General features: G+C 40.6%; 1 protein-coding gene across 1 annotated transcript in view; it reads left to right on the top strand.

The window, feature by feature from the left end:
• The first annotated feature begins 11,482 nt into the window (after window positions 1–11,482).
• si:zfos-2326c3.2 (mitogen-activated protein kinase kinase kinase kinase 4) overlaps window positions 11,483–22,361 on the top strand; it is a 102,232-nt gene continuing 91,353 nt past the window's right edge. Inside the window, exons 1-2 of the mRNA XM_028589915.1 lie at window positions 11,483–11,633; window positions 13,227–13,292. Of these exons, the coding sequence (XP_028445716.1) occupies window positions 11,577–11,633; window positions 13,227–13,292 (123 nt within the window). The 5' untranslated portion in view covers window positions 11,483–11,576. The remainder of the gene's footprint in view (window positions 11,634–13,226; window positions 13,293–22,361) is intronic.

A 22,361-nucleotide genomic window follows, 5' to 3' on the forward strand; every position in this document is an offset into this window, starting at 1 on the left:
TAGTGATCAATAATTAGCCTGTGCCTATGTTACTCCTTACATATACCTACACTCTCCGTCTCTGTAAGATTGGGAATGATTGAGATTTCTCTTGGCACAGCTACCAGAAGACTTCACACTTTCAGACACGTTGCTCACGTCACATTTACGTTGTCTCTGTCAGTTGGAGGCTGCGCAGTAAAGCAAGAGATCACCGGAAAAGTGCTTCTAATAGCCTTCTCCGTCCAAAGCAACGGGCTCTGTTGGTCCATTTTATATATGTCAATGTGTCCCACAAGTTGGGTGTGTACTGATTTCAGTAAAGGTTTTGAGGCGACAAACTAAAAGGAAAATGCTTATTTTTGAATCATGCTATGGCCTTCACAATCCTGGGGGTCCACATTTTGAAAACATACATTATACATTACAGTCCACATAAATGAACACATTTAAAGCATACAGTAAACCTTTAAAAACCATACATTAATATTGTATAGTATGTATAGTGCTTCCTTCCGGAGCTTGCTTATTTATGTATTGTATTGTATTATATTGTATTTATTGTATTGTATTAGGCGGGTGTGATCATTGTAATTTCCATTTTTATGGATGAAATAAACTTGACTTTGACTTGACTTTGACTTTCCCCTCAGGTCAAGAGTCTGCGTGTGATCCTCGACAGCACATTGTCTTTTGAAGCACACAGCAACAATGTTACTCTGTCTGCATGCTTTCATCAGCGCAATATTAAAGGTGCCGTAAGTAGGATTGCAAAGATCCAGGAAAATTTTTTAACATTGACAACTTCTTAGTCCCTCCCCCCTTTCCGCTAAAGCCCAAAACGGTCTCCTAAGCCCCTCCCCCACAAGGGAGAATGAATGCGTGTGCATGAGCGGTGATTGACACGCAGTTAGACAACGCTCCCTGGCCCTGATTGGTGCATCGGAACAGGGAGCTGTGGATTTTTGCAAAACGCACTACAGGCAGGATAGGTGGTGCCAGAGGAGCCAGATTTTTTTTATTATTACCTGCTTTATGTAGTTCTACTTGAACATAGGGTCAGTTTCAGCTAATATGACAGAAAGTTAGTTTCATGAGTTTTACCTACTGCACCTTTAATCCATTGCTCACACTAAACAGCATCCACATTCTCATTCACACCCTGGCCCAGTAACATCCCATATTGACTATTGTAATTCTATCCTCTCTGGCTTCCTCTCAAACTTTAATTGGTCCAGAATTCAGCTGCCCCTATTATTACCAGGACTCCCTCTATAGATCACATCATTCCTGTTCTTCAGCATCTTTATTGGCTTCCTGTTAAATACAGAGAAATGTCAATTTCAAGTTTGTGCTTCTCACCTTTAAGGACCTTCACTACCTAGCCCCCACTGCTTGTTTTTAATTGTGCCTGTAAGGTGTCCTTGAGTGCTTTGAAAGACGCCTATAAATCAAAAGCATTATTAGTAATATTACATTCAACATTACAGTCCACATAAAGTTTAGCTCCTATGTTCCTAGTTGCAGGATCGGCCTTCCTAAGGATCGGAGATATGTTCAGTCTCTTGTCAGACATTTGCTTTTTAAATTACTTTTCTTTTTGCTGTTGCCAGACCCAATCACAATGTTTGTTTACAATACCTTCCAGATAGAAAACCCCTGGCAGTGTCCTGTAAATACAATTTAACGGCGCTGAGCAAACAGGGGCATGGAACAATTTCATATACTGTCATCTCATTGATCTAAAATGCACGTTTTATGCTTTCATATGTCAGAACGTTCACTAACGCACTAGGTTGGAGACTTAATTTAACTGTTGGGACACAGACTAGTGTAACACTAGATTTGGTTTATCAAAGACAGTGTTGTAGTACTCGAGATCGGTCTTGGTCTCAAGACCACTTTTTGAAGGTCTCGTCTCGGAATCGACCACATTTTTACTTGGTCTTGTCTCGGATAAAGTGGACTCAGGATTTTATTTTAAGACCTGTCAAGACCACAACTGCAGGGATATTGCTAAATTGCCTGTGCATTGTCTGATTTATGTGTTACATTATAACTGTGATTGGATGTAAAACGTCCTGCTTCAAATGCAACCAATAACTCATTTCTAATTGGAAATTTGTCACCATTAACTCCCTCTCCCCGCCCCCTTAAAAAGTAAATCACGGAGACAGAAGAAGAAGTGCTGGCTGTCTGGCACTGGTCTGGTCTTGGTCTTGTCTCGGTCTCAACCCCTCAAAATCTTGGTCTTGACTTGTTCTCGATACACTCCGGTCTTGGTGATGACTTAGTCTTGGGTTTAGGTGGTCTTGACTACAACACTGATCATAGATGCTAGCACAGCAACCCAGTACAGAAAATAAGCACAGCAGAAACATCAGATATGTTGGACCACCATGTTTGATTATATATCTTTAAACATTACAGTTACTGCTAAAATGTGTCTAACCGAAACTTATTTTTGTGTTAGCGTGACATCACAGCGATAACGGAATAGTTTGCATGTGTTTTTTTTGCATTGTGAACAGGTCTTCTTACTGTCTTAAATTACTTGTATATTAACTATGTTGTAAGTTAGAATAAAGAACAAAGTAAAGTTTGCTTTGCCAGCAAAATAAGAAACATCTTTCTCTTTGATTCTGAGGAACTTATTATCTGACATGTTTATCCGTGTGTGTGTGTGTGTGTGTGTGTGTGTGTGTGTGTGTGTGTGTGTGTGTGTGTGTGCGTGAATGCAAGCAAGCGCCCTCAGGAAACGGTTTAGATAAGTGGAATGTCAACTTCCTCAAAATACCTTATTCGAAAATATACAGAAAGGCATACACACACACACACACACACACACACGTAAATAAATGATGGAGATATGGTGAGAGACAGACAGACAATCAGCCTCTATGACTCTGGAATTTTCTTATTCAATTGTTTCTCAGAATGCTGTCTTGTTTAGGTTGGATACGAGTCCAGAAATGTGTGTGTGTGTGTGTGTGTGTGTGTGTGTGTGTGTGTGTGTGTGTGTGTGTGTGTGTGTGTGAGTGTGTGTAGGCAGCTGACCCTGGTGTGAACAGGGCCACTGTGCGAGACCACAGAGAGACCATTCTTCACTGTGACACAAACACACTCTCTCTCTCTCTCTCTCTCTCTCACACACACACACACACACACACTACACATTCACAGCCGCATCCTCTCTGGCTCTTAATTCGTTACATTCACTTACACACACAAACACACACATACAGAGGGTGCAAGAGAGTCACTTGCCATCGTTCTCCCATTCTCCTACACTCACACTAACACACACAACTCCCACATAGTCTTGCGCTTTCTGTTTCTCCACAACACACACACACACACACACACACACACACACAGTGACTGTGTCCCACCACATAATGACCCTGATTTCACCATGCTGACTGTGACTCACTGGTTCGGTCAGGAGACTGGAATGTCAAGCTCCATCTTTTTAATATATTTTACATTTAAAAACATAAGGATATGTTTAGCTAAAGCTAAAAAATATATTGTTAAGTAATAGGGACATGGTGTGAATACACAACAAAATGTATTCGTTGTGTTCCAGGGAAACTGGAATATCATTACACCTCCACCTTCTGTATGTCCACCTTTGATATCGGCCAGGCTCTTTCCTGCAAGCATGTGTAAAAAGGTATAAGTGGGCTGGGGGGATGAGCTAATGTGAAATATGACAATTATTTTTCTAGTAACGTATTTTCGCTTTCAATACTGTGACCTTTTTTCTCTGATGGAAACAATAAAGGAAGTTCCAAGTTTTCTACACCAAATTGTGAACATAAATCTGTTACTAGACAGTTTACCATCACTGCCCTTAATTAGGTTTCATTTGTGTTTTGCTAATATTAACCGTAGTCTTCTCACAAAACATATTCTTTAGGTCCATCACATTTTCTGATAGCAACTAAGCAGCACACATCAGTCAAGGTTAATATAACATGACGGTGTGATTGGGTTATATTATTATTATATTATTATTTTTATATTAGGGTAACATGCAGGCTAAGGGAGTAACGGAATACATGGAATGGCATTATGTAATTATGATACAAAAAACTGTGCAGTACAGTGCAAGTTATGCCCATATCTGGTATTGAGGTAATCAAAAAGTAGCGGAAGGAAATCAAGTTACATTACTTTAATATTGTGATACTTGGATTATGTTACTGACTACATTTTTGAACAGGTAATTAGGATTTGTGTCTAAATGCATTAAAGTAACCATGCCAACCCTGGTTACATGTTACATTAGATGTGCTGATAGTCTGAAGTTACACAACACAAAACAGCTAAAAGTGACATTAGCTAGCTTATATTATAGGGTGACCAGATTTCCTGGAGCTAAAACCGGGACACTTTGTGTGTGACCGCAGTGTGTTGTGCACACACACGCTTTTTAACGTGAACTTTTTTTCCTGTGAAATTAAAGGGAAATTTCACCGCTGGAAAGCTGAATATATCTTTAAATTGGGTCACTTATGTAGTAGAAATGTGAAAAAAAAATTGAAATTGGTGCCTTCTAGGGCAAGATAAGACAGAAAATGTGTTTTTGGCTCATATGGATGAAAGACACCAAATCCCAGAATGCACTTGCTTTGCTGCTGTATGAGGCCACTCCCAAGCCACACCTACCCTTTACAGACCGACAGTGAGACGATCAACTCAACAAGTGTGTTTTATTGTCATTTCAACCATATACACGAAAAAACGTTTCACCGTGGCTCAAGTGGTGTTACACATTTAAAACATGCTTTTTTTTGCCACAGCTGATATATTATCCGCACTTCTTTCAGCGGATTGATTGATAGCTCCAGAGTAAACAGAACTGTGTCCATGGCAACGCTCTGCTATGCATGGCAACGGTGTGTTATCCTTAGCAGCGGTTTGTTATCAAGAAATAACATACCGAATTCTACATTAGAATTCAACCAAGCCATTTAATAAAAGAAGGCTAACACATAGCTACTAGCATTAGCTCTTGGTGGGCTGTGGTATAAACATCGAGTATAAACACAGCCGTACATTTGCGTGGGATGTAGCTAGAATTGTCGGCATTTTACAGTCACAAACTCCACATCACCCCATTTCTGCAACAGGCAGTCCGGGGTAACACAGCCCACCTCCACTAGTAGTCTTACCCGGTGACAGAGCAGCAGGCTGGATTGTCCACAGCAATATTTCCACAACAACAAAAACACAGCACAGCAGATGTCAGTACCCGATCCGTTCCACCTGCACAATCCGTTCTGCGCATGCGCAAGATGTTCACGCATGCGCAGATGATAATACCGTTTTACGACCTGCCCGATCTGTTCCACGCTAGCCTCCACCCAAGCTAACGTTAGTTTAGCTAACAGTTAATTTGGCTAACCTCTAGCCGACAAATAACGCATGCGCAGAACGGATCGTGCAGGCAGAACGGACAGCTAGATTCAGTCTAAAATAACGTTAAGTCAAACATAATGGGAAAAGCAGGCTACAGCAAAATTAAGACTTTACAGTAACAATAAAGACAAGTATTGAGTGATTGTATTTTAAATGAGCACAAGTAAAGTAAAACTGACGTAACAGCTGTTATATATGTTAACGTTTGTTTTGAAGTTTTATTTTGAGGGTCTTTTAAAAGTTTGCATGCTGTCTCAGCTAGCGGTTAGCCGAATTAGCTGTTAGCTAAACTAACGTTAGCTTAACTGTGGAGGCTGACGGACGGCAGACCGCTACAATCAGCTAGCGGTTAGCCAAATGAACTGTTAGCTAAAGTAACGTTAGCTTCCCAGTGGAGGCTAACGGCAGACCGCTATAATCACCTAGCGGTCCGCCCGAATTAGCTATTAGCTAAACTAACGTGAATTAGCTATTAGCTAAACTAACGTTAGCTTCCCGGTGGAGGCTAGTGTGGGAACAGATCGGTAGTGTCGTAAATCATTGTACCACAGCGCATGCGCGAACATCTTGCGCATGTGCAGAACGGATTGTACAGTTGGAACGGATCGGGTACTGACAGCAGTCTCTGAACTTGGTCCCTCAGGGGGACATGAGGGAGGGAAGCATGGTCATTCAAAAATATTACTACTGATACAAAGCTTAATGCTAATCGGTGAAGTTTCCCTTTAACAAAATTGCAGTAACAGCCTTTTTCAGTTTAGTGTGAGATTTATGTTGAGATTTTTTATAAAAACGATTTTTTGAAGTGTTATTTATTCCAATAACAGCAAAGTAATTAAAATGATTTATTGAAAATTTTGAGCATTAAACACTTAATTTCCTGCATTCTGGTGAATTTTTATGCACCTATTTCTACCTTTTTCTGAATCAATGTATGCTGCAAATATCTTTATTTAAAGAGAAACAGATTACAATCCAAATATAAAAACATAATGGAATATATTGCTAAAACTCAGATTGGACAGATAGTCTAGCTAGCTGTCTGGATTTACCCTGCAGAGATCTGAGGAGCAGTTAACCATAGATCCCTCAGAAATCTACCGGAGTTAGAGAAAAGGAAGGATCCGGACATCCAGCCGAAAAGAGTGTGATCCGGAGGAATTCCCGGCAGCAACGGAGCAATCCCGGAAGTGGAACATCGTAGATATGGACTAAGCTCATAGACAGTATATAATGGACCAATAGACCCCGTTGCTCTGGACGGAGACCAGTGAAGGCTATTAGAAGCACTTTTCCGGTGATGGCCAGTTTTACTGCGCAGCCTCCAACTGAGAGAATGTGACGTGAGCAACGTGTCTGAAAGTTGTAAGTCTTCTGGTAGCTGTGCCAAGAGAAATCTCAATCATTCCCAATCTTACAGATACGGAGACTGTAGGTGTATGTAAGGAGATAACATGGGCACAGGCTAATTATTGATCACTAACATGCTAGTTAACATTAGTAATTAAACCTAAACATCTCATGTAAGTCGAAACTGCCTGCGAGCTTCTCCTGTACTATACGGTAATTCCTCTACTATGCGACAGTAAGTCACTTGGTTATGACACAATCGTTAGCCTATTTTTAGAAAAACGTCAGCTACGGAGCCATAACGTGAGGTACAAGGTAATGGAGCCTTTTATACATTGTCGTGTTTCTTTGGAACTAAACAACGGACAAATAGAGTCTTTAAACGCTTCAGATGTAAAGTTATTCGCAGTCAAGTGACGTAAAAAAAAAAATGGCGGTCAGCGGAATGCTGACAGGAGGTGATGGCCAGTTAGCAACAAAATGGCGCCATGATGGCTCGAGTTCTGAAGCGAAGCTTACCCCCTTGACTAAGCTCAATCAAAGAATTTCTAATATAGGAAGAAGTTCCACTCCCTCGTTACTTCCGGCTTCTGAACTGGTTGCAGTTCCACCAGAGTTCCATATAGCTCACAGGCCAGTGCAGAATGAATGGGACTCTATGGAGCTATACCCCTCAAAACCCACTTTTCTCAGGATATATTTTTTTGTCTAGTAATTTGAATGTTGCATTCGAAAGGGGAGGCTAAGAAAATACACACTGCTGTGTGTTAGATTTTTAGAATTTTTGTTCTAAAAAGCCTTTTAAAATGTCAATGACGTCATACACATATACGGCCAGAGATACTGCTTTACGGCGAGCTCTGAGTCGCTTCCTTTGTTCTTTCGAGGCATCAACAACACAGCTAACAGGTTAGGCTCTCCCTGTTAATATACGCGCTAGAAAGAGGTTTGCTAATGTTTTAAAGACCACACCAAAATATTCACTCTGATATTCAGGTTCTGCTTCGGATGCCGTCAAGCGGGATCTCCAATCGTAATCAGTCCTTCACTGACCAATCAGCATTCATTAGCAGAATGCTAGCGTGTTATGGACTACAACAACTCACCCTGTAAGAAATCAAAAGGACATAAGTACTCGTTCATTCAACTTTCGACCTATAACCCATGTTGAACTTGCAAAAACTACAATCAAATCTGAGGTTTCTCAACGACAATCAGGCGAAAGAGACAAATTTAGCCGTCATTCATTTTGCACTGGACCGCGATCACCCCCAGTGGAACTCTGGTGGAACTGCAACCAAAATCCGGTACAATGGGGCTGGATAGGGAGTGGAACGGCTTTCCGTAGACCGGCTTTGGCTCAATCAAGCTGCTTCGTAAGGCGGGACTTGCCTAGAAGTTACATGGGATCCATAATAACGCGTTAGTGACAGTTGTTGGGGTAAGTAGCCAGCTCAAACATACTTGAGAACCTGCCTTGAGTTAGGAACAACATCTTCATTCAGCCAAAGCCTGCTAGCAAGCCCCAACTCCACCTGCATGAAGTCTGGAGAATCTTGGCACACATCGGCTCACATGCCAGCAACCACACTGTCAAGCCTGCACATTACAGAAAGATGGGACACAACAGGTGTTATATTTAGCCAGAAGAAATCACACTTTTGCTACATTGCAAGACACTTAACTTTCTCAAATTTCACAATCTGAGATTTCCAAATAACACTGTCAATCAGTACTCTTTTATTTTATTTTTTTACTGTGGTTCAGAGCCGGAGGCACAGGTATAGCCTGATTAACATTAACCAGCATGTTTAATATGGCCCTGGGACACATAGGCCTACATTGAATTCAGCAATAATTCACATTATTAATTACACAGGTTCTATTATAGAGCTTACAATTACAGTGCTAAAGGTGACTAAAAAGAGGAATAAAAAAAAATTATCTTTTGGAAATTGATCATTAAGATCATTTTTAAGATCATTAAAGTATTAAGCCTTAATTAAAAAAAAATGAGGAAAAATCCAACCTTTAAGGACACCAATTTTCTTTCGGAAAAAAAGAAAAATGTTCTTCCTTAAAATACAGGGGGCATAAGTATACACACCCCTATGTTAAATTCCCATAGAAGCAGGCAGATGTTTATTTTTAAAGGTTATTTCATGGATCCAGGATACTATGCATCCTGATAAAGTTCCCTTGGCCTGTTGGAATTAAAATAGCCCTCCATCATCACATACCCTTCACCATACCTAGAGATTGGCATGGGGTACTTTCCATAAAATCATCTCTCAATGCAAATCAAACCAGCTATTAGGCTAACTAAAATAAAACCATGCCAATCTCTAGGTATGGTGAAGGGGTAGTAAGGCAAGGCAAGGCAAGGCAAGGCAGCTTTATTTATATAGCACATTTCAGCAACAGGGCAATTCAAAGTGCTTTACATAAAACATTAAAGAGCAGTTAGAAAACAATTAAAAAACAATAATAAACAAATTAAAAACATTAAAAGACAAGAATAAAATTGATAGTGCAGTATAAGAATAAAAGTTACAGTGCAGTATAAGAAATTAAAGTTAATAAAATAGATTATTTAAAGAAAAGCAACATCAAAAAGATAGGTCTTTAGCTTAGATTTAAAAGAACTGAGAGTTGCAGCGGACCTACAGGTTTCTGGGAGTTTGTTCCAGATATGTGGAGCATAAAAACTGAACGCTGCTTCCCCCTGTTTAGTTCTGACTCTGGGGACAACAAGTAGACCTGTCCCAGACGACCTGAGAGGTCTGGTTGGGTCATAATGCAGTAACAGATCAGAAATGTATTTTGGCCCTAAACCGTTTAGTGATTTATAAACCAGTAAAAGTATTTTGAAATCAATTCTTTGAGGTACTGGAAGCCAGTGTAGAGACTTCAGTACTGGAGTGATGTGATCCACTTTCTTGGTTTTAGTGAGGACTCGAGCAGCAGCGTTTTGAATCAGCTGCAGCTGTCTGATTGATTTTTTAGGGAGACCTGTAAAGACACTGTTACAGTAGTCAAGTCTACTGAAGATAAAAGCATGGACATGTTTTTCCAGATCCTGCTGAGACATAAGCCCTTTAACCCTTGATATATTTTTAAGGTGATAATAGGCTGATTTTTTAATTATGTTAATGTGGCTTTTAAAATTTAGGTCTGAGTCCATGACTACACCAAGATTTCTTGCTTTGTCTGTTGTTTTTAACATTGTCGTTTGAAGCTGAGAGCTGACTTTCAATCGTTCCTCTTTTGCTCCAAAAACAACCACCTCCGTTTTTTCTTCATTTAATTTAAGAAAGTTCTGGCACATCCAATCATTAATCTGTTCAATGCGCATATTTAATTGTTGTATTGGGCTATAGTTCCCTGGCGATAAGGTTATGTAAATTTGTGTGTCATCCGCATAACTATGGTAACTTATTTTGTTGTTTTCCATAATCTGAGACAGTGGAAGCATGTAGATGTTGAACAGAAGAGGCCCCAGAACTGAGCCTTGGGGAACTCCGCACGTCATATTTGTATGCTCAGATGTATAATTACCTATAGACACAAAGTAGTCCCTATTCTTTAAATAGGATTCAAACCACTTTAGTACTGAGCCAGAAAGACCAACCCAGTTTTCCAATCGGTCAAGCAATATGTCATGGTCTACCGTATCAAGTAGTAGTTTAGTAGTAAAATAGTAGTATTTTAGTAGTAAAATGCATGTACAGCAACATTAAGGGGATAACAGCAATGAGACATGCACCTGTAAAACGCCCAGAAAGGGCCCTGGGTTGAATGTAAAGTGGGAATGAAAGTCAAGTCAGCGTGTTTAGTCTCTGTAAGAGGATGTGTGTACTTGTGTATGTGCTATTTTCTTTTCTAAATTTAGTATTGAATAATCACTTACCTTTGCTGTTAATTTACTTATCACTTATATGTAAAAGGTATTTGCAAAGTGGATGACTACTGAGGAGTTATCTGCGAATTTGGACTGTGAACTTCTCCCCACAAAAACACACACACACACACACACACACACACACACACACACACACACACTCGCGCGCACGAACACACAAAGATACACGTGGAGAGATTGTGTAACCTTACTAATTGTCTAATTTATTTTAAGTTAGCTGCATATGGACTGTATAAGCACGTTGTAGTGAAGCAAAGGTTATTCCTTGTCGTTTTTTTCTGGGGCTTTACTGGATGTCAACATAGCAGCGTCGCCTAAAGAAAAGAAAAATCACTTCCCAGGAGCAAAAGTCAGTAGCGTCAAGTAAAACAACGTTAATGCAACGAGAGACAGGATGTTGCTATTTTCACAATTAGGCATTTGATGTCGTGTAAGATTTGGGCCTGAGGCAGTGTAAAAAAACCGAATTAATACAATAGAGTATAACGTGTAGGAAACTTCCAAAAGGCTAGCGCAACTTCCAAACACAAATATGCTAGTGTATTTCGATTTTTCTAGAATCTAACGTAAGGCCTACATTTAATTTATTTTAATTACAGGTAATTCTGTTCTAATATAATAGTTATATAATATTATATTCATGGTACTTTCTGTTCCTTATCGTTAAAGTAGAAATTAAAGCTCAAATCTAAGACTTTACTTTACTAGTAAAAGCAATTATTTTGAAAGGTCTGTCCGGAAGCCATGTGTTTAACGCTAACTAGCTTGACGCTGCTGCTAGCTAAACTTCAGAATGAACCCGACCAGAGGAAAACCCGTTAGTTTGTAGAGGAGAAACCGTGACCGTCCATGTCTTGTCTACAAATATCAACACGCTGACAAAAAGTTGTTGACAGCAATGTCGAGAGAAAACACCACTCGAAGTTTGGACAGTATAGACCTCGCTGCTTTAAGAGTAAGTTTAAAAGTGTTGCCTTGCTTTCTTTAATGAAATGTTTGAGCAAACATTGGAGGATGTGGTGGGTGTTGCTTGAAACTTAACGGTAACGTTAAGTTTCCAGCAAAAACACCACTTGATTTTTTTCCCCTTGTCTAACGGTCGGCTCTTACTTTGCACTTTTTAAAGAAAAAAAAACGTTTTTATCGTGCCCTAACTCGGTGTGTTTAACGTCAATGTCTTACAACGTTAAATTGTAACATTGTGCTTTCTGTCTGCACTGTGTCATGTTTGGTGTAACTTTACAAGCTGCAGTGTTTACACACAGGATGTTTCTTTGGCTGCCTTTGCTGAAAAGTTGGCATGCAGCAAGTGAAAGCCCACTAAGATAAACTTTGTGTGTTTGTTGACAGAAAAAAAACTAGAAAGAAATACATTCTAGTTCATGGCACATCATTTTTTTAACCCAATTCACACAATTGTAATACTTGACAGCTAGTGTTTAGTAGGGCTGTGTATTGGGGCAAGAATCTGGCGATATGATACGTATCACGATACATGGGTCACGACTCAATATATTTTGATGCTGTGTGTAAGGCGATATATTGGGATTTTTTTGAAGTATAATTTTAGAAAAACTAATAAAAATAAAAAAAAAGACATGATGTTCATAAAAGTCAAAGAAGTTTACTTTAGGTAAACAATTCAGTACACAGAAAATCAAACTGCCAGTTTGGGATTGTGGTTCCCAGGTTCTTAGTGAGCAAATTTGTATATGCTAATGCAGGCCAAAGTTCAGCAATATCTACATTGTTAGCTTCTAGCAAAAAGTCAGGCACTGCTAGGCACTGTTAGGCAAGGACACTAGTGGTGCGTCTCAGCGTAGCCACCTAGCGGTAGGGGGTTTAAGCACAACATAAACGTGAACCACTGTCTTACATGAATATTTTTGAATGTTAAAAAAAAAAAAAAAAAAAATCAATATTGCCTTTTTGAAAATCGATACAGTATTGCAAAATAAAATATCGCGATACTCAAGTGTATCGATTTTTTTTCTTAGACCCCTAGTGTTTAGTGTTCTTATGCTAGTTTAACTGTCTTTGTCTTCTTTCGTTGGTCATAGTAGAATATTTCTGTAACACTATTAGTATCCCTATAGGAAATGACAGTGTGTCTGTATGCTTGAAGTATGTTTATTGTCATGTAATGTAATAGGATTTTATACATCTTTTAGGTGATAATATTTCTATAGTCAGTGAAGACCTTTTTAAAATGACATTTTCAACGATTTTCAACCCGTACTTTGATCTTTGTAGCTCACAATGCTATGCACATTTACAGTCCCATTTCCTCAGTCTCCATCCCAGTATAACACTGCATTGTTCTTCTCCATTTGCCCGCAGTACTACTGAGTATATCAAGTTGTTTATCATAGTTGTGTTCGGCATGAACCTGTTGCATTGTGACTTTGCTGAAAAATGCAATTTTCTATACTGTTATATTAACTTGTATTGCTGTCTGCTTAGCGTTGTTCTCTTTATTTGACTTGGCATCACTCTTATACGATCCTCTTTGCTTCTTCTTGACCGTGTTTCTTTTTTTTCCTTCTAGGATCCAGCAGGGATCTTTGAGTTGGTGGAGGTGGTTGGCAATGGAACCTACGGTCAGGTGTACAAGGTGAGCACTCCCATGATGCATTTCTGTCCCATCTTTTGAATTTGAATAGTTGTTTGTTGCATGCATGGAAGATGATGTACAGTATCTAACACGTCATTTCTGGTAAAACCAGACAAACTATAGCTATTTTCAGTTAGTGAGGAGAAAAAAGAAGAAATTCTCAGTTGACTGAAATATCCTGTAGCCCTTACAAACAGAAAACACACACACACACACACACACACACACACACACACACACACACACACACACACACACCAGCATCTGCAGCATCTTTTAAAGGCCCTGGGTGGGGCTCACTTCCTTATCGCAATATCTGTTTGTGTATGAGTGGTTTGTGGTCACAGGAGGTGTTCAGTCTTATTTAGGTCTGTGCAGATGGTTGTGCAAGTCAGTGCAAGTCATGTGTATGTGCTTTTTTGTGTGTGTATTCTGCATATGCGGAACACTTAGTTTTGAGCATTAAAAAAAAGATCCTCTTGGGCTAGAGATGCACTGATCACAACTTTCTAGGCCGATTCCGATTTTTCATTGAGTTTGACCAGCCGATACCGCTTTTAGCCGATTCCAATTTCATTTTTTCTAACCACTTTACAGCACACACAACTATTTAGTTTCTATCTTTTCTTTAATAGAAAATTTTACATTTTGCATAGAACATAGAACACTTTTTGAAAAGATAATTGATCGCTATAAAATAGAACTATAAATTACTCCTGGTGTGGGAAATTAACACACATTTAATGTGCAATGTTATGGAAGAACCATTTCCTTCTTTTCACATCCAATATCCAACTAAAAAAATTTGATATATTTAGCAAACTAAACTTCTGTATGTATGAAAACAGGTAATGGCAATAAAATAATTTATAAATCATGCGCCGCCCGAGTGAATTTGACCGGCATAAAATCGGCATATGTCAGACTGACCGGCAAGTCGCCGGTCATGGCCGATGACGTGAAAATCGGCCAATTCCGGTCACCGGCTGGTCAATCGGTGCATCTCTATCTTGGGCGAATGAGCGGAGGTTCAGACCCTTTGTTTAAGATGTGTGTTACAATTTGAGTCCGGTGAAAAGACTACAATTGCTTGTACTTCTTCATCAGAGATGTAAAACCCCATTGCTGTTGGCCTTCCATAGTAAGATATACCCCCCCTACCTGCCATATGGAAAAGAAAAGAGAAACAGAAATGTTAATATAGAAGATTATGTCAAATTGCTTTGATCTTAAATGAATTATGCAAGAAGAATACAGTTCTATAAGGAGGATTGTTATTTTTAAGACATGCGGAGCAAATTCAGGTTAGGTTCAGGCATAGAAATAAAATCGATAGAAAGGCCATTGAACTGTTTCCTGTGAGCATTTGATTGGTACACAACCAAATGGCGATTTTTGTTATAGTGACAACACGTGTGAGTAAACTATGCTCGCTGGGAGGAGACCCGCCCCAGCAGCAGTGGGTTGGCGGACCACTAACGTTAGACTCAGCCCGCTGTTTCGGCCCATTCCCTGTAACCGATGCAGCATAAAAGCACGACGGAACCGGCTAACGTTTGCTTGCTAACACCGCAGATCCACTTTTGCGACACAACTGAAGCGTGGTGTCTGATCCATTTTCGCTACTTGGAACTAAAGTTTCCTGAGCATTTTTGTAGTAGGACATAGGACCCGCGAGAGACTCCAGTCTCCCCTGTGCTTCTACTTAGATAGTCGCGTTGCGTTCGATGGATGAATTTGCATAAAGATGGGCATCGGCCAGCTTTTTGACGTGCAGCATTTTTTCAAATGCAGTGCCGCCTTCCCGGGATGCTTTGCGGGCGCAATAAAGTCGCTTGACGTCACCCGTAGGAATAAAGTGGATCGCGGCGTGACAGAAACGTCGCACGGCCAGGTGGATCTGGACGGTAACACCACCTTAACGTTACCCCCTCGCCACATCGTTCACAGAAAACGTGCCGAATAAAGCTGTCACTCGTGGCGATAGCAGTGTGCTTTGTGTGGATGAAGCATGAAGTTAATTTGACTCCTTTAGCGGCCGGCTCTCTGCCTCGTAACGTTACCACTCCACTTCAAAACCTCAGCTCCGCGACTTGCCAGAAATTGGCTTATTATCAGAAGTTTATACGTTACCGTGGCAATGGTACACCTAAAAATGGCTGCTGCTTGGACCATTCTGCTACGTTGATTTGAATGGAAATGGCCTTTCTATCCATTTGATTTCTATGGGTTCAGGTCTTTTTTTAGACATGCGTTGATTTGTGGCTAATCAGGGTGGCACAAATATATTAATATCAACAATAACTAGTACAATAAGCAAACATTTGGAACATTGTTGGAAAAAAGTGACTGTGGTTGTGGTTGTTATAAGGTAAGACTATGAATTAAGAGAGAGGTCAAAAGTTTAGGGTTTATGAATGAATGAGGTCCATTGGATGGTTCTCTGAATGAGACGGTGGGTGTGTGCCTCAATTGCCACTTGATTTCTTGAAAGAGGAAATGTTGCAAGAGATGCAGAGGATAGTAAGGCCTGTGTTGGCCTTTACACAGGGTGCTTTTAGGTCCCACAAACAAGGCAATATAGACTATAGACCATTTGAAAAGGTGTTTTATCGGAGTGCATTTTCATTTCGTAAAGTAATGAATGAAATGACATGGAAATGGGAATTGCTACAGTATCTATGGCAAAGTTGTAATGATAGTGTGCAATGCTACACAAAACAAACAAAAACAGGCAATCAAATGGACCTTAATGTGGACTATGCAGATCTGTTTCTGCATGTCCCCATACAGAAACTTTCTAAGTGTGCAACATGGCGTCATGACTTTGCAAGCCAAGTGGCGTGTTATCCGTACGCATTTAGAGCTATCCGCGTGTATGTCTACGCTGTATACATCGGATGTAAACATACACACCACGTGGCGTCGCCACAAAAACCTGACGGTGACCAATGTCACACCCGTTTGGGTTTAGGAAAAAAAACATAGGGGAAGGCTTTATTTAAAAGCACCCCAACCAACGTCCCTCCGCGGACTTCCGTCCTTTCATACTACTCGCTTCAGCGATTATTCACACGTAATGTAGATCAATGGCGTTGATAAACACGCTAAAAAGCGATTATGCGTCTTCATAACACGCCATAATGGCATACGAATTGGAATGTCATACATATGCCATTTAATGAGGTGTGTGTGTGTGTGTGTGTGTGTGTGTGTGTGTGTGTGTGTGTGTGTGTGTGTGTGTGTGTGTGTGTGTGTGTGTGTGTGTGTGTGTGTGTGTGTGTGTGTGTGTGTGTGTTTAGCCGTAAAGTGAGGGGGAAACCAGGACAAGAATTGAAGCGGGAACGTACAACAATGACTTATGCCACACACAAACAAACACACGGCCCCTTAAGAAAACACTTAGTTGTGGATTGACGTGGGTGCAGGAGATGCTGACCAAGCCTCTGGGATTCTCCTCTGTTTATTTATAAGTCTGTTGTATTTTCAGCACATTGCATTTTTAGCATTCAGCAATGTAATCTGAATACACAGTGTAAACCTCTGTATTGCTGATTTGTACATTGAGTGCAAGCTACAAAATGATAAAGTACAACAGAGGAAAGTTAGCTACAATCCCGATGTGTATGTGTCAATATCAAAAACATGATAACAGAAAATGTATTTATAATCTGCAGTGTACAAGTGTTTAGTGAGACAAGAACTAGGCACATCAGCATCAGGCCAACATAAAATTGACCTAGATCAGGGGTGTCCACATCCCCCTAATTTGATCTCAAGTGGACCAGACCAGTAAACCATTCCAAAACTTTGTTAGCCACAGAGTTTCTTGTCAGCTTGATGTTGGCAAACGCAAGTTGCTTCTGTTACGACAGCGTTCAAAGGCTGTTGTAGGGAAAAAAAATAATATAATGTTACGGACTTGGGAGAGGGGTAATATTCCGAGAAAAAAACTCTAATTTCTAATATAATTTTTAAGATTAAAATCGTAAATTTACGGAAAAAGAACTTGGATATTCTCTGAGATTAAAGTGGTGAATTTGGAATTGGAATTAATTACTTCTGTGCAATAAGTCATCCAGTGGGCCTGATTGGACCCTTTGGCGGGCCGGTTCTGGCCCACGGGCCGTATGTTTGACACCCCTAGCCTAGATGGTCAAAAGACTACAAGAAATTTTCAGACAAATCTTCAGTGATTTATATATAGTCACATACATACTGAGATGCTGAGACCAAAGATTGTGCTGCATAACATGCACACCTGTGCAGAAAGCAGGACCCAAATGCCAAAAGAGAGAAATGGCGTTTTTTGTGAGAAGCAGTTTTACTAAGGTCTGTAGTCGATTTACAGTCTCACAGTTAGCAAAAAGCCGGGTCAGGTCAGTCTAGTCTAGTCGGGAAAAACAAATCTGATGGGGCAGGCAGCAGGTCCCAACATATACAAACCACGCAACGACAAAATAAAAGGCAACAGGCTCAGGTAGGTAGGAAGGCATGGCTGGAACACCACGGCATCTTAGCAACACAGTGCGCGGTCACGGAAGCCTCGTATCATGTGGACGAGCCAACAGTCTTGTTGTCAGAAACCACGCACTATAGCTTTAAACAAATCAACAGTGAAAACACCTCGAACTGTTAAATTTCCCTTCATACTTTTCGAGTTTGAACTTTTTTCATTCAAAACACAAGACAAAGAAAGAGTTTACTTGCAAAACGTTATGTGCAAAATAGTTGTTTTTCTCAATTACGTTGTTTTTGTGATCGTTAAGAGTCAAAATTAGCCTGGGTGCCAGCCGAACTTAGCCCCGCCCACAGCGTTTGAGGTCGGGCAGTTCGGTCTGGACTCGATCCGTTGTGGAGCAACTGTGCTCGAACCAGAGCAGTTTGGACCAATCAGATTGTCAGGGCGGGCTTTATACGATGATGGACAGATGATCAACAGTAACATAATCAACCACGTCACCAAAGAGCGCTTGGGTTGAATGCGTTTACAACAAAGATGGCTGCCGCTGGAAAATTGAGATGTGTAGATTCCGCTGTTATAGAAGATATCGCCAGCGCGTTCGTTTTAAAAGAGGAACAGAGAACCGCGATCACGTATGTATACACATTGCCACACCCGTCCGCTCGACACGGAAACTGCCGCCTCTGCCTTTGCTCTGTTGAAGCCTGCCTTTGACTCACAGCTTCTGTGACGTCTGTCTCCGTTGCTCTGATTGGTTGTAGGACTATCCAATTGAGCGCAGAGGCATTTTCTTTCCTGGGTCGGGCGAAACACGCCCCACAATCACAGCCCAATGGAGCAGTATCATACTCATTCTGACTAGCATCTGAGTATGACGACATCAGGCTAAGTCAAAATAGATTAAAAATGTGATTAATTGAGCAGCCCTAATCTCTAGAAGAGCCAAACTAGGGACAGAGGGCAGGGGAGGAATGACAGTGTGTGGAACGTTAAAAAAAACATACACTGGGACTTTGAAAGAGCGAGAGTTTAAGGGTGAAGAGGCGGAGGAGGTAGATGGAGCAATATGTTCATTTGTGCACAGTAATGTGCAGTTTGTAGTGCCTGCTGTAAACCACGCTGCCCCACTGTCTGTTGTTTACTGAAATGGTTTATAGTTCCACTACTGAGCTTCTGTTGCAAATTAGTTCTGCTCTAAATTGAAGCCTTACAGGCTGACCGGTGTCTAGCATCAGGAGTTAAATGTCACGAATCATGTTTTGATCCACTAATTGCCAGTTAGTAGTTGGATACTGTATGATGTCAACCGCACCCTCGGTGTCAGTGGGAGCCGACACGGGGGTGATTCCCATTAGCCTCGTTTTCCATTTTAATTCAGCGGAACAGCCTTCTGGCCAGCAGACAGGATCTTTCTGACATGCTAAGACAGGCACAATTAGAAGTAATAGAGAGTCATATGGAGAGTAGAGAGGGCTGGAGAAAACAATCAGGCCCTTTTAGCTAAATTGCCCCAGGAACCGAAAAAGTCAGGAACTACTCAGGAACTCAAAGAATCTTCAGTGCATGTGAGTTTTTTTGCGTTTCCTCCACATCTTACATACCTGCAAACTAGTCGCTTTTTGGTGAAAATTGCCGTTTTGAATGGGAAAATGTCATCCACGTGAATCGTGTAGATCTGAAGAGTTTTTTTATTTTGGGAGGGGGGGGTCCGAGACCCGGTTCTCATATGGCACCGGTGCCTTAACGACCGTTATCTACCGGACCGAATAGCAACGCGGATTTCGGTGCCTTATTTAGGTGCCACTTAAATGACTGCGCTTCTAACTGATGCTCCAAAACCGGACGTTAGAGGGAACTGAAACATCGCTGCACGGGACGCTAGTTAACGCTACACTCGACAGCAGGTAACGTTAGCTTACCGTTAGCTAGCAGCTGGAGTAAACTCGGTTAAAATGCTGACAGCTAAACGGTGTAAAAGTGTGTCTGTATTTCACTGGAGAGGATTCCAACAACAGTCTGCTGCTGCCGCTGTCTGAAAAACAACACAGATGTTGCGTTCACTTGAAACCATAGACTGTATAGAGTCTATGCTTGAAACTCAAGTCAAAGTTATTGTAAAATACCCTTTTCCCATCCAATGGTTGTTTCTGACGTTTAACAGGAATTTACTGGGGAAATAAGTTATTACATTTTTAATAAATCATTTAATTTTGACCCTGTGGCCTTAGCAATACACAAGCCGTTCTTTAAAGGAATATGCCACCGTTTGTTGAAGTAGGGCTTATCACGGTCTACCCTGGCTGTAGATAGGTGGGCCAATGCATTTTCTGTCTCAGTGCAAGTAATTAGGTTGTTTTTTTTGTATTTTTTTGGCTCACTTTTACTCACAACATGCTAACCGGCAACATAGGATTCCATTCACGACGCTAAGCTAACTAGCGGCGGCACTGCCGGTGTTGCACCGGACTAAAACAATGCATGCACAAAAAATGCTTTGGCCCACCTATCTACAGCTAGGGGAGACCGTGATAAGCCCTATTTCAACAAACGTATCCCTTTAATGTTGCTTGGGAGTCTGCAGGTATGATCTTAAAAACTGAGATAATTAGAGAAATTAGAGCAAAAAAAGCCACCGTGTAGGGTTGCTTGAGAGCTCATCTTTGCACGAAACAAGAAAACACAGCCGCCCCTTTTGCCTGTGTGTGACGTTTGAATAGATGTTTGAAAAGAGAAGTGCCGATTTAGAGCACGCAGAGAGGTTTGACATCGAAAGGCCGCATCCACAGGGGAGAGGATATAATAAGAGTTTTGTTTCGGTTATTTGTGCGCTATAGCATGTGTGTATCAGTAATGAAAGTTGTATTTGTCCTGCCCGTGACATTCAGTGCTGCAAACTCCACCCTGCATGGTTTCTGGCAGGCTGGTAGCAGGGAGATTCTGAGGACAAGAACTTGGAACTAGGTTCCTGCAGTGTGTGTGTGTGTGTGTATGTGTGTGTGTGTGTATATATATATATATATATATATATATATATATATATATATATATATATATATATATATATATATATATATATATATATATATATATATATGTATATGTGTGTGTATATATATATATGTGTGTGTATATATATATACATACATACATACATACATATATATATATATATATATATATATATATATATATATATATATATATATATATATATATATATATGCAGGTAAAGTTCCTTAGTCCCTCCCAGAAAGTACCTGGAAATGTTCCTGGGTTCAAAAAGGGAAGCGGTCCGGCCTCGACAAGACAATCACAATCACCTTTTTTTTTTTCTCCTCTCATTTCGACTCTTCTCCATATCTTTAACCTCAATAACCCGAACTCCATTACCATGCTCAGATTTCACTTCATTGTTAACTTCTTCCTTTTTGGGGTCAAAAACACATGCACGCAAAGACAAAATCATTACTGAAAAAACACACACACACACACACACACACATTTATGACGCTGTGAACTGCAAGGACTCAAACGCATACACAAATACATTCTGAATTCTGTCTGTCGCTTGTCCTCGGACCGACCAACACATACGCACACGCGCGCACACAGTGGCAGGATACGTCAGCACCACAATAGTGTGCCAGTGAAAAGGTTACTATAATATATCCATACATATGCTAATTAGATATGAGAGACATTCATAATGCAGACAGCAAGCGGACACATGAGAGAGAGAGACACACACACACACACACACACACACACACACACACACACACACACACACACACGTTTTAAAGGATGTATTATGTGCAGTAATAGTCACATGGCAGTAGTACGGTATGTCGGCAGGAGTTTTTTGCCCCCGGGACAAAGAAACCCCAGACAATTTAAGAGTGCGGACACACAGTGTAGTAATTTAAGATGTTACAATTTTTTTCAAATAAACATACAGTTTATTAAGTTCTTATTCTGCTTCTTAGTACTGCATCACCATGAGGCATACACAGTGCATGCTCCTGTCACTTATTATCTAGTCGTCACACACACACACACACACAGGGCGTTTCCCTGTTTGCAGAAGGAACTTCCCTTCCCTGCAAACTGCTGCTGTGTGTGTGTGTGTGTGTGTGTGTGTGTGTGTGTGTGTGTGTGTGTGTGTGTGTGTGTGTGCGCACTGTATGTTTCTGTTACAGCGTCAAAAGGTGTCAAACTCCACTAAAGCGTAGCGCCACGATGACTGCTGATGTAACACTGTGCTGCTCTGATGAAAGCTGTAGTAGAGACTAGTTCCAGGACTTAATCTTACAGACACTATGACTAAATTAAACTAGTTGAAATATTTGGTTTGGTCAGACCGTAGACCGTGTGACATAAACCGACCTGCATGGTTAAATCATGTTTTAATAGCATGTAGGAAAAAAAAAAAATCAGAACATATATATATTTAAAATTAATTTGTTGGTAAAGAGTTGAAGAACTGCTTTCTGTGTGTATTTGAGTCAAGCTTGTGAAACGCCAAGGCCTCCCCAAATTTGCTCTAGAGCACTGCTCCCACACTTGGTGCAACCATGTTGAAACTTCATGGACTGTGCACACAG

The sequence above is a fragment of the Perca flavescens genome, chromosome 10 (assembly GCF_004354835.1).
Source record: "Perca flavescens isolate YP-PL-M2 chromosome 10, PFLA_1.0, whole genome shotgun sequence".
NCBI classification, from domain to species: domain Eukaryota; kingdom Metazoa; phylum Chordata; class Actinopteri; order Perciformes; family Percidae; genus Perca; species Perca flavescens.